This window comes from Gracilinanus agilis, chromosome 2 (genome assembly GCF_016433145.1).
Source record: "Gracilinanus agilis isolate LMUSP501 chromosome 2, AgileGrace, whole genome shotgun sequence".
NCBI classification, from domain to species: domain Eukaryota; kingdom Metazoa; phylum Chordata; class Mammalia; order Didelphimorphia; family Didelphidae; genus Gracilinanus; species Gracilinanus agilis.
The window spans coordinates 369,943,248-369,956,978 of NC_058131.1; the positions used below are offsets into that span (position 1 = coordinate 369,943,248).

A 13,731-nucleotide genomic window follows, 5' to 3' on the forward strand; every position below is an offset into this window, starting at 1 on the left:
GAAAAGAATAAATTATGTTTGTAGTTCTTCACTATTGTACACACACAAAAATATTTCAGTATAATAATGTTGTCCACATAGGTACCTTCTTTCTCTCTCCAATAGCAGGTGGTTTTACTCCATTCAACAAAAGATTAGTCAGTTGTTTGGATACAAAATCTTTTCTTAGGTGTACATTAATAAAACCTAGTAGTAAGGAAGGGAAAAAAAGAAAACAAGTTGCAGAACCTCAGTTTAGAACTCCCACCCCACCTTTTTTAAACCCTTACTTTCTGCCTCGGAATCAGTACTGTGTACTGATTCTAATGCAGAAGAGCAGTAAGGGTTAGGCAATGGGGGTTAAGTGACTTGCCCAGAGTCACACAGTCAGGAAGTGTCTGAGGTCAAATTTGAACCAAGGATCTCCCATCTCTGGACCTGGCTCTCAATCCACTGGGTCACCCAGCTGTCCCCCTTTCCCCTTTTACTTTTAACGAAGCAAAAATACCTACAATTGAGAAAAAATAAATGCTTAAAAATTTTTAATTTAATCTCTTACCTTCTGTCATGGAATCAGCACTGTGTATTGGTTCCAAGGCAGAAGAATGGTAAGGGATAGACAATGGAGGTTAGATGATCTGCCCAGAGTCACAGAGTTAGAAAGTGTCTGAGATCAAATTTGAACCCAGGACCTTCCATCTCTGGGCTTGGCTCTCAATCCACTGAGTCACCTAGCTGCCCCCAATATAAACATTTTAAAACAAAAATCGATACCCTTGAATAAATTAATACCAGTTTTCAGTAATGAATAAATCATCAATTATCCCTTGAATAGCTTGTAGAGACAGACAACATAGGCAGCAAAAAAGTAAGTTTCATGAGTGCTGTTTTTGCCAAAGTTATTTCAAACGTTGAACTATAAATACAGCCACCACTTGGGGAGGTATCTGAATTAAAGAATTTTAGAGCTGCCAAGGGTACTTAAGAGATCACTTTGTCCAATTTTTCCATATTACAAATGAAGAAAGGCTGAATAACTCACCAGTTCAGAGATAGACAATGAGGGATAGAATAAAAGGTCTAGTTAGGAAAGACTAGAACCCAAGTCTCTTGAATATAAATTAATGGTTTTTCTTGTTAACTATGGAGTATAAATTATTTGCCTCTGATAAAAAAAACAAGATTTCTCAACCATGACTAAACCAGCATGCTATTATATCACACATTTCTGGCATAATCTATCATGAGTTAATACCATTTTCTAAAAGTTTACACTTATATACTGCTTTAGGTTTTGAAAAATATTCTCATATCTATTTTTATATCTATTATCATTCTAGAAATAAAGAGTATGATTTATCCCTCATTTCATGATTAGTTGGGGATATGACTTATCCCCCTGCCTGAAGATCTTTCTACTAAACCATCTTTTATTTAATTCTCTCCTCAGTATTTTACCCTAAAACGTATTTGAACTTATCTCACTAGTTTCAATGAAGAACCAGCATCAGTATTTCTACTTTAAAAGGATAAAATTATAATCATACCAGGACCGGCAATTTCAACTTTTTCAATGTACTCGTTGTCTGGAAGGTGTCTGGTAATATTTTCTGCAATTTCTCTTGGGTTAACTTTCTGTTCCTGGCTTTTGAGCAGCATCTGTAACACAACACAAGGCAACTCAAAATATGCTACAAATCTGAAAAAAATTCTTGCAAATCCACGAATGCAGCCTGATGTAAAGCAAAGGGTTCTTTTTATATAAGTGCCACCAAAAAAGCAGAGGTAGTCTTTATGAGAAACACCATAAGGAATTAAAATGTCAAAACCACGTAATTGCTTCATCTTAAATGAAGTAGAGAAAACATGTGGAGTGTACAAATCATTTTGCTGTCGTTATTCTAGTAATACAACAGATTTAAGGACCCAAAGCTCCATTGTGTTTAAACCTAATTTTCAAGTCACCATGGAAGACAAGAGCTTAAAACACTTGGACATTAACTAGAATATAGTTCTTTATACATAATATTAAACTTTAACAGAATATGGAATACCATTCAGGTAAAGATGCCAGACTCAATATATAGGAACCAAATAAGTGGGAGAGTAGAAAGAGGAGGGTTAATGGCAATTATCAAAACTGAGGAAAAGTGAAGGGCAGCTAGGATTGAGAGCCAGGCCCAGAGACAGGAGGTTCTGGGTTCAAATCTGAACCTAGACACTTCCTAGCTATGTGACCCTGGGCAAGTCACTTAATTCCCTATTGCCTAGATCATATCACTCTTTTGCCTTATAACCAATATACAAGTTTGATTCTAAAACAGAAGTTAAAAGTTGTTTTGTTTTTTAATTGTTGAAAAGTTAATTTAGTAATAAGTTGTGTTTTAATCTTTGGAAGGAAAAAAAAGCAAGAAACAAATCTGAAGAATCATCTATGGAAAATATGTTAATCATTAAAGGACAACCCAAGCCACATATCAATTGTATTTAAATAGCAATGACAAGTTAAATATTTGAAGCTGGCAGATGGGTGATTTTAATTTTTTACAGTAGGTATTTTTAAGTACACTGTTAGAAAGGAGTAGGAGGAACAATCAGAAACATACTAAATATAAAGGATGAATGTATGTCTGAATAGAAAGGAAAAATTCACATTTCCATAGCTGCTCATTTTACTGTGAGGAATAGCAATAGAGATTCTTCCATACTGGGAAACAAATTTATTGGTTGTTTGCAGAATAAACAAGCCCTGGGCTAAACCTTTAAGCTATCTCTTTTTAAGTCCTTCAATATTTTGGGTGGGAAAAAAACCCTAATTAATCAACAAGCATTTATTTATTAAGTCCCTACCATAGGCCAGGCACTGTAGCAGTTGTTTGGAAAAGATACACTTTTTGAGGAATGGGGCAAACTTAGAATTCAAGGAGAGTTATGATGCTATGCAAGTACTTTACAATTTTTTGCTCACGGGATGTATGATCTTGTCCAAGATTAAAATATCCTAGAACAATAAATTTTAATAGAGTACCTTTGAGATGCCCATAGCACTGTTACATTGATAATCCCCAAATTTTGGTTGCTGACTTGGTGTGACTATCAGGGGAGGACTTTCCAAGTCTGGATAAGCACCCTTAATAGCACAAGCAAAGAGCTCTTGTAGGCGGCTATTGATGTTAATCATGCTTTTGGTTGGTCTATTTCTTTCTGCTTGAAGACTCTGTGGAAAGAGAAACATAAATAGCTAGTGAAGTATAATGTCCCCAAATATACTCTCATAGAACATTCATAGCTAAATAAATTTACCCAATATTTTTCCCAGTTACATGTAAAAACAATTTGACATTAGTTTTCTAGAACTTTAAATTCTAAATTCTCTGCCTCCCTCCCTGAGATGGTAAACAATTTTGATACAGGTTATACATATAATATCATGCAAAACATATTTCCATTTTGGTCAGTTGTTAGAAGACACAAAACAAAACCCAAACCACAAAGAATATAGTGAAAAATTGTGTTCTTCCATCTGCATTAAGATCCCATTAGTTCTTTCTCTGGAGGTGGATAGTATCTTTCATCATAAGTCCTTCAGAATTGTCTTGAATCATTGTCTATTCACAGAGTTTAATTAATGTTAAGAGAAAAAATAAAGGACAACATCAATTCAAAGTTTAATATTGGTACATCTGGAAAATGCTAGAAATTTTGACAAGACATGCAGTTTAAAAAATATATATATCCACTTACTCACATTACAGGAATTATGGAGTTATGACTAGGATCTATTCTGTCTCGACTGAAATCTGTGAATAAGAAAAACTGAGCAACAAAGTTCTGAGCACAATCAATTTATTAGCAAAGCTAGCAATTGCCAATAAATGGGGTTCGAGGCTCCTCAGTCACCAAGGTTCCATGCTCCACCCCCAAGTCAAGGCAGTTCTTTTACAGTAAAGTGACACAATCTACTTTTAGCAACATGGGTCTTGAGTTATAACTGGTTAGTAAGAAAGTGGAGGTTTTACACAGCAACAACTTAAGAGTTCTTGGAATATCTGACATGAACACTTCCTGAAATACATTTGGCATTTATTCTTAAATTTCTCCTAAAAGTGAGTGGTGGATGACTTATAAAAAACTAAAATTGTAAGTTTAAGGAGTTTAAATTCACATAATGGGAAGGAGAATAATAACTAGATTAAGTCTTAATGAAATACAATAGTATCTCAAATTTTAATTTACCATAATTCCCCCCTTTGATTTTGAAGATATGTCTCATCAATACATCACTTAAATAAAACAAAGCTATAAATGGAAATTTAATAACAATCTAATGGACCCTATATCCATGAAAATCTTTAAGGTAAAGTAACAATTACAGAATGAAAAAAATTTAGTTAAATCTAGATTTGCAAAACAACTTGGTAATATTCATGACTAACTTTGAAAAACTCTTTAGTACAACAACAATAATGTAGAGCCAGAAACAATTATGATGCCCAAAGCGAAGACAACATATTTAACTAGAGTTGCTAATACACATCTTCCAGGAGCATAACCAAGAAAACCAGGAAGAAGAGTCCTACTAGGGAGAGAATCTTCATTATGTAATTGGGTTTCTGTTATAACCTATTGGATTATGTGGTGTATTTTCAACTTCAGTCCCAGACATTCCAAGGTAGTTAGCAGTACTTGGAATGGGCTTTTCCAGACAGGCTGATTTCTGCTGGTCTGTTGGAAATTCTTGATATAAACGTTATTCTCAAAGTGGAATTCATTCATATAATGAAAAGTCTCAAAGCCCAGCCTATACTGCAGTTCCTACTTTATGAAATTCCTTCAGGTAGTTTGCTTGAATCTTTGGGTAACAAGGCTCCAATCAATTTAGTACAGTCCTTGAGAGCCTGACTAAGAACATTAGCCCTTCTATCTCTTAAAATCATTAAATATTTCAAAATAGGAAAATAATTTCAATTATCAAAGCAATTTTATACATAAATCTTTAATCTTGAAAACTTGTTACTAAAATATTCTTAGGGCTTATAGATCTTATTTAAAATCCAATTGTATATTCCTAACTCCTATTAGAAAATAATTAGAATTAAATTAGAATTATATAAATAATTAGAATTAAATTAGAAAATATTCCTATTCCTATTAGAAAATATGATCTTGTTTTTTCAAAATTTACAATTCCATTTAATTAGAAGACCTTTACATTCTTATCTAATTCCCTCCCTTTTGAGGATATTATCATTCTATCATTATTTACAATATCTATTCATGGATATATTGAAAGAATGAAATACATGAAGGACTCAATCTTATACACAGCAAGAGGACAAAAAAAAGAACCCATCAGTTGCTCAGAATATTGAGGTGACTATTAATTCAGATTGAAAACAGTAAGATCCTCCACACTTAAAACAGGATGCAAGTATGAAAGATCTTACTGAGGCAATCCGAATTATATCCTATTACAGTAACTCAGATGTTTCGGTATTAATCTATTAAGAGATTTAGATTAAGAGATTTAATATTACAATAACATATTCACTTCTATTACATAAGTTTGCTATGGGGTCAGAAGAGACATGATTATGACAATATTAAGACTGTCCTCTCAAGGGTACAGTGAACTGAAAAAAATTCCATTTAGCTGTTTGATTCCAGGCAAGAGTCAACTGTTAAGAGCCAATCAAAGTTTCCCAAATTATTCAAAGAGTTTCAAAAGCTAGGCTCACCTTAAGGTGGGAAAATTTCCAATTCAGAAAGAAAACTGCACAATAGGGAAACTGAATCAAGAGGTTCCTACTGTCACCTGTTCCAATTCAACCCCACAACTTTTCCCTAGCACAAACATCTACAAACATCCTCTTAGGGTAGCACATGGCATCCCCCCATTAATACTGGACTCATGGTTTCTTGACAATTTAGTCATGCCTAAAATCAAATCTCTGAACAATATTCAACTATAGTCCCTCAAAATTTTACCTCAAATAACAAAGATTCATTAATCACAGCTTAGAGTTAAGGTTGTTATTTCTCTTATGTAGCACAAATAAGAACATTTCACTTATCCTTCATTCATAAAATAAACTCCTTCTGGAGTTTTACCCATATAATGAATAGGTTTGTTCAAAATCCCCAGAAAATTCCTGGCTACTTTGAAGTTTCCAGGTATAAGAATACATATTAGAGTATATCTTTTTTTATTTACAGATATAATTTTGGGGGCAGTGAGGTAGCTCAGTGGATAGAGAGCCAGGCCTAGAGATAGGCAGTCCTGGGTTCAAATTTGGCCACAAATACTTCCTAGCTGTACTGTGTGGCCTTGGGCAAGTCACTTAATTCCAAATGTCTAGCCCTTACTATTCTTCTGTCTAGATACATTTTTTACAATTTTCAGAAGTGAAGCTAAATAATCTCAGCTGGAACTATTTTTTCTGCTATTAGCTAAATTTGTAAATTTCCCCATTTTGGTTGGGAAAGGTTCTAGTTTCTCAAATTGTAGCAGCACTTCAGGGTTTCAAAACATGCTGTTAGCAGGGCTGATCAGATCTTATGACTTCACTCAAGTTAAAAAGTCCTTCACAGATAAGGATTCCTTTAAAGGGATTTTGCTACTTTTCTCCAAACAATGAATTATGGCTATTATTTTCCATCTTATAACAAAATGTCAAATGACTTAAATTAAAATATTAAATACTTTGAACACATTTTTAACAGTTCAACTTAGAATCTAACAGTGAGTAGGATACAATTTCCCCCAAAATTCACAATATAAGAGACATTTCATACTTGTGTGTTTAAACAAAACTTAATATCAGTTATTAATTCAGTTGAATGCATTTTCAAAATATCTTACATGGAAAATTGCTTTTGGCATCCCATAATTATTGTATTCAAGAATATCAATACTTTCCTTTTAAAAATATTTTTATAATAGTGTTATATGTCTTAGGCTTGGGGTGTGTCCTAAATTTAAAGAATTTTAGAGCCCTGTCTTTTATAGTACTTTAAAATGTTTTAAATTTTTTTTGTTATTTTTTTTATTTTCTTAAATGTGTCAGTATAGTAAGTTGCTAATTAATATTACAAGGCAGTTAAGTACTGAGTGAAGTTTCTGTAAAAGGAAAGAATGAAATCTTAAAAAGTAAAGAATCTTAAAAAGTAAAGATAATGGAATCGATGCCAATTTAGAAAAGCACTCTTTAAATCATAAGACAACTGTTGCGCAGTGGATAGTGCCTGGCCTAGAGTCAGGATAACTCACTTCTTGAGTTCAAATCTGGCCTTAAGCACTTACTAGCTATGTGACCCTGGGAAAGTCACATAACCCTGTTAAACTCATCTGTAAAATAAGCTGAAGAAGGAAATAGCAAACCATTCCAGTATCTTTGCCAAGAAAACCTCAAATGGGGTCCTGAAGAGCCAGACATGACTGGAAAAACTCAACAACATAACAAAATGGTAGAGCATCACCAAAGAAATATTTTGTCCAACTGAAGTCCTATAAAATTTTAATATACCATTGTATACCCTCTACACAAGTTTAGGCACTATGTCAAGCAGTTCACAACTGTATGATCCTCTCAACAATTCTGGGATGTGGGTGCTATTATTATTATCCCCTTTACAGATTATGGAGACCGAGGTAAACAGATTTACCACACCTCAGTTTCCCAATCTGTAAAGGAGACAATATTCCAAAAGAAGAACACATCTTACTGTAAATGAGACCACAAGTTTCAGGACAAAATTTTAATTAAATCCAGTTTGGGTTTACAATCTCAAATGGTTATATCTGGAACCTCAATATTCCCAAAGGGCATTTACTGTTAACATTTCAAATTTTAGGGCTCATTTTAGTTAGCTCAAAATCACCCAAAGAACTCAATCATTTCATTTTCTTAATCTTGTCCTTCCAAATACTTTATAAGTGTGGATAAAATATACAATCACTACCTTCCATCCCCAGTGCACCTTCTCTGCGGTTTTAACCTGGGCCTCATATTTTCATTCTCTTGCTTTGGTTCCTGGGAGGCCCAAAGGGTTGAGATTCACCTTTTCAAGAACAGGTTGTTGGCATGTATAGCCAAATAATTTTTATGCCACAAATGTTACTTTTTATTTTTAAATTTGTCCCAATTGCATTCCAGACTATTTATAGAATTAATCTTTGTTTCACTAAACTTTCCCCCTCATAACTTCATACAACTTTTTATTACAAAACCAATTCCAAGGCTGTCTGTCACCTTTGTGGTTTCTAAAAAGCTTACAATTTCTTGTAAAGTTATATATTTTGTAAAGTTATATATCATTCATTATACTTAACTGCTTAGAGCAGTTTTTCTCTTTTCATGGTCAATAAAGAGTTAATAGGCAATTGGATAAATTTAAACTTCAAACTGCTTTAATTGGTGAAATCACCCTTATCCTACAATAATAAATCTGCTAGTGTTAAAGATTTAAAAAAAATTTATTCTTACTCTTCCTTGAAACAAAACTTACTAAAATATTTCAACATTTATAAACGTATTTAAACCACAATTTGGAAAGTCACAGTAGAGAAATTAGATTTCAGTACAATTTTAGTTTCTAATTAGATTAGAATACCATCCTACTTTGCCTAGATAATTAAATATTATTGAATCATTTCAAACTAGCTTCAAATTTAGTCTCTTTATTGCCCTCCAGCAAAAGGGAGATTATATGTTCTTAACCTTAATTTTTAAAACCTCCAAATCTACTAAGATGTTTTAGCATTACTCTAAATTGGAAATTTATGGTAAAAATATTATGATTTGGTCATTGATTTTAATCTTTAGTTCATAATGTTTTTAAGTTTCTACAAACTGGGAGCAAAGATTCCCTTCCTTCCAATGAGTCTCTTGTCTGCTCTTCTAGCTTTGGCCAGTCAGAAAGGCAGAGAAAGAGACCTTCCATTTTGAAGTCTTTGAAAGTTCCTGAAGAAAAATACATTTTTCCTCCTTTGGCTGATGAGGCCACAGGAAGAAGTTAATAGTTATTTACTACAAAACACAGACAATATGGTAAGATAGACACACAAATGTACTTGCATATTTAAACAGTATTTTTTCAATTTCATTTTTATCTTTAATTCCATATTCTCTACCTCCACCTCCCTCCCCACCTGTTGAGAAGTCAAGAAATATGATACCCATTATACATGTATAATCATACAAAACATTTCTGTATTAGTCATTCTGGAAAAACAAAAAACAAGAATAATGAAAGGGGAAAAATGTTTCAATCTGTACTCTTGAGACCATTAGCTCTCAATATTAAAATGGAAAGTATTTTATATCATGAGTTCTTTGGAGTTGTGTGATTCGTACTGTTGAAAATTAGTTTTTGAATATCCTTACAATATTGCTGTTAATGTATATTGTTCTGGTTCTGATCACTTTGCATCTGTTCATATGTCTGCCCAGATTTTTCTGAAACCACCCTCTTCCATCATTTCTTACAATATATAATAGCATTTATCATTCATATATAAATTGTTCAGTCATTCCCCAGTTGATGGATATCCTCCCAGTTTCCAATTATTTACTACAAAAAGAGCTGCAATAAATATTTTTGTTCATTTGGGTCCTTTTCCCTTTTCTCTGATCTCTTTGGGATATAGTTCTAGTGGTACAATTACTGCAACAAAGAGTATAATAAATTTTATCACCCTTTGGGAAAAGTTTCATATTTAAACAATCTGTCAAGCAATATCCAGTGGCTTATTAAATAAAAATTATAATCCCTGTTTACAGTTTAATGGTGAGATCATAGGAAATAATAAAGCTGATTAGACATGCCTTAGGACACTGAACCTAGTCTAAGTTGGATAAATAAGTCATAGAATTTTGGCCTATTTTAAATCATTCTGAAAACCTCAAAATATTCTTAAAATGTAAAGTATCACTAAACACAGGATAAAACATTTATGTTTTCAATTGTTTCATATATTTACATCTTATTTCCCAACAAAAATGCTTAATAAACTAATGTTCATTTAGGACAGAGGACTTCCTTTTGCAATCCTCAGAGCATCTAAAATAAGAAAAGCAATCTGACATTGTGTCTAATGTCCTAGATTTGGAATAAGGAAGACCTGTATTTGAACCTTCCTTCTGACATTTAATAATTCTGAGGGCAAGTAATTTCGCTGAGCCTATTTCCTTGGCTGCAAAATAGAAGTAACACCTCATAGTTTTGAGGATAAAAAAGGTGCAAAGCACTTTGCAAACCTTAAATGGCCATATAAATCCCAGCTATTATTTTAAGTACCTGTTAAACCCAACTGAGTAAAATATGAGAAAAGAGAGAGAGAGAGTGTGTGTGTGTGTGTGTGGTCAAAACTGGTATAGATTAGACTTAGGTGAGGCCAAATGGGATAGTTTAATGAACTAATGCTTTAGTTAAAATCTAAAACTTACTCAAGGAAAGAGCTTACTATTATGTTATTAAAATTACATTTGGTGAGGAACAGAACCTAAGATAGATTGATCAAGCTCATATGAGAGAAGTAAGCCTATAAGGAGAGTACTCTTTAAAAGGGCTAGAGAAAGGAGATTCTATTTCATGCTACTACCTTCTTTTCCCTGGATTTAGTAAGTAACATAGTTCATCTAAAACCAGACAATTTCGTTCTGTCATAGTAACTAAAGCTTTGTTAGCTCTAAGAATTTAACTGATAGTGTCTCTTTTAAAGGTTTCCCAGGCATTTTACTATAAAACAATTTACTTAAGTCCTGTAATACTGTATCTAGAACTTGGCTAGTACTTATGAACAGATTCTGCAACAAAGAAATTTGGTACACCTTACTTTTGTTTTTTTTTCTTTTTTCTTAAATAGTGTATAAGACAATCTAGTAACAGTAGATTTGCCCTGCTCATTTTAAATGGCACTGAAAACCTTTCTGAAGTAGGTTTAACTTATTGACTTCTTGGTGGAGGCAGGTAGTGGTATACTTTTGTAGAATCTCATTTTTTCCAGTTTGCACTCAATTCTGGTTTACATTATGAGAGGGAAGCTGGAAGCAGATACCTATTTTAAATGCCCCCTTAAGAGGGAGCTATGTTTTAAATCTTTGTTGCTAACATAAGGAGGAACAGGACTAGTGTGTGTGCTTAAGGGAAAAGGTCTCTAGTAGCAAAGAAAGGAGTAGATGATAAGAAGGACGGGAAGTTACTAGATGCTTTGTTTATTCCACAATTTTGTCAATTTACAAGTTTAATATAAGAATGAAGATGAATGTCTCTTTCAGGAATACATTACTTCATAGGTTATAAAACTATTTGCAGAAAAGCTGTTCAGAAAATGGACAAATTCTTCAATTATCCTTTTAGTGATTTTTAATTTTCTTTGCAAGTTGTTCTACCAAATCTAAGTAAATTTATCACAATTAAATGCAAAGTAGAAAAAAAGTAGGAAAACTTCTAAGCATTATTTTCCAAACACTGCTTGAAATGGATTTTCCATTTAACAGGGAAATTATTTTCTAAGGTTTTGACTAACAAGTTTTTATCAATGCCTTTTGCTTTTATGCTGGTTATTTCTTAATAAATTCTGCCTTGCCTCACCTAACCCATTCACATAGGTTAATACCTACATGTAATAATAAAAAAAAAGTTTAAAAAAATGCACTTTTCTCAACCCCACTGCTTTTTGATCAGGATGTTGCTGGTGCAGACCTTAGAAATCAAAGAGGCTATAAGACTACTTAAGGAAGAGTTTGGAAATGCCAAGGTAGGCCAAGGAAATCAGCCTAACTTACCCACGTGACAATTCAGAGTAGAAGCAGTCTGAGGTCTCAGCAGAGCACCTTCAGCACCAAGTTCAAAGCCGGAACTCCTTCACCAGCTAGTAACTCACATATTTGTGTCTGGATATTTCAAGTGGACCAATGGCAGCCACTGATTTGGACTGTCCAAAGGGCAGTCCCTGGTTCTTGATTTGATACTTGTTTAATTTATGTGTGATTAATTTATCTCCCCTCCCCTTTGAGGGAGGTGGGGATAATATAATCTAGATGCCTAGGGTAAGTAGAGTTTTGACTATGAATGGGCTAGAACTAATTCCATTTACACACAGGGTAATAGCAGCAAGTTTTGTAGAAATTTATATCCCCCTGGGAAACAATTACTTAACTGAGATCACTTTGAAAGACTGTAATTCTGAATAAAGAAGTTAATGCTTAAAGGCCTAAATTAGATAAAACTATGGTATATAAATTTTAGTGTTTCATCAGGACCTGGTGTACTAAAGGCATCAAAACACAGTGGATGGATTTGGTGTCTGACTCAGGACCTGCTCATGACATTAGATGTATGGCCAAAGGAAAGTGACAATCTTTCTGAAAAATAGGGATACGTATTTCTTATGTTGTAAAAATATCTGTATAAAAGCTGTTAGAAAATGGATACTTCTCATCTGTAAATTAGGGATAATAGTGCAGTGCTTATCTCACAGGGTTGTTATGAAGTTCAAATGAGATATATAAGGTGTTTTATAAGCTTGAAAGTGCTATATAATGTCAGTTATAAAAATATCTTGGAACACCTAAAGTTGGAAAACAACCTTACAGTTAATCTAGTAAAGAAACTTTACCATAATAGCAGCTAGTATTTAAGCTCTTTTAAGGTTTGTAAAGTGTTTTACAAATATAATCTAATTTTGTCTTCACAAGTAAATATCTGAGGCAGAATTTGAACTCTAGTCTTCCTGACTCCAGATCCAGTACTCTATCGTTTGTGACAACTAGCTGCCTCTCCTACAGATAGACATTTATGAAGTCTCAAGTAAAGCACCCTAATGCCACAAAGTGGTTAACTGGCAGGACTGGGCCCAGAAAGCCGTTCTGATTTCAAGTAGATAACTCTTCATTCTTAGAACTGTGGCCAGGGCATTGGAATTTGAGTCAGGGCCTCATACTGAGTTTGGAGGAAGGATTCTCTCCCTGGCACCTGCTCTGATTCAGGACCAATAAATTACTTTATATTTGAAGGCATATGCCCATTGTTATCTTAATGTCACCTTAAATGTGCATTTAAACATGCATTCAATTCAGTAATTATACCACAGGCATGGTGAGCTGACAAAACATTTAATGAGACACTTCAAAGAGCTATAAAAAGACAGCAAGCATGAGACAAGTCAGCTTTTGCTTTGTTTGCACAAAGAGACCAGTAGTAACTTGTCTGATCGCTGGAAGAAGATGTTTTTTTTACTCCCTTCCTTTCCAAATGCCATCTATTGTGCTTCCAAAATCTATGACTCTTATGGTCTAGAACTGTGAATAAGCCTTTGAATCTACTGATATTGCAGATGATTACCCACCTTTTGGAGCACCTTCAGGCGATACTTAAGTTTTGAATTTTCTTCTCGCAACTGATCCAAACCAGGAGAAACTCCTATACATCCAAAGTTTTTCAATCTATCAATTTCAGCAGTCAGAAACTTAATTTCTTTTTCCTAGGAAGGAAAAAAAAGGGAGGCAAGTTCTTCAGTTACACTTCATTTTATATGGTCTGATAAATTGTCTTTATTATATTCAGAGAAGAAATGCCGGTAGAACATACTTTTTTCGACCAATTCAAAGTGGCGGGACAAAGATTTAGTCAAAATGGAAGAAAGCAGCTGGTGAGAGCCAATAGCTTAGATTAGTAGACATGATATCAGCTTCCAAATTACCTAGCCAAGATAAAAGGAAAGGACCATCCCTTCCTGACCTTCCTTAC

General features: G+C 33.7%; 1 protein-coding gene across 1 annotated transcript in view; it reads right to left on the reverse strand.

Moving 5' to 3' along the window:
* RARS1 (arginyl-tRNA synthetase 1) overlaps nt 1-13,731 on the reverse strand; it is a 28,425-nt gene that overhangs the window by 13,658 nt on the left and 1,036 nt on the right. The window contains exons 2-5 of the mRNA XM_044661702.1: nt 13,331-13,465; nt 3,008-3,196; nt 1,527-1,638; nt 86-186 (exon numbers count right to left, since the gene is read on the reverse strand). Coding sequence (XP_044517637.1) covers nt 86-186; nt 1,527-1,638; nt 3,008-3,196; nt 13,331-13,465 — 537 coding nt within the window. The remainder of the gene's footprint in view (nt 1-85; nt 187-1,526; nt 1,639-3,007; nt 3,197-13,330; nt 13,466-13,731) is intronic.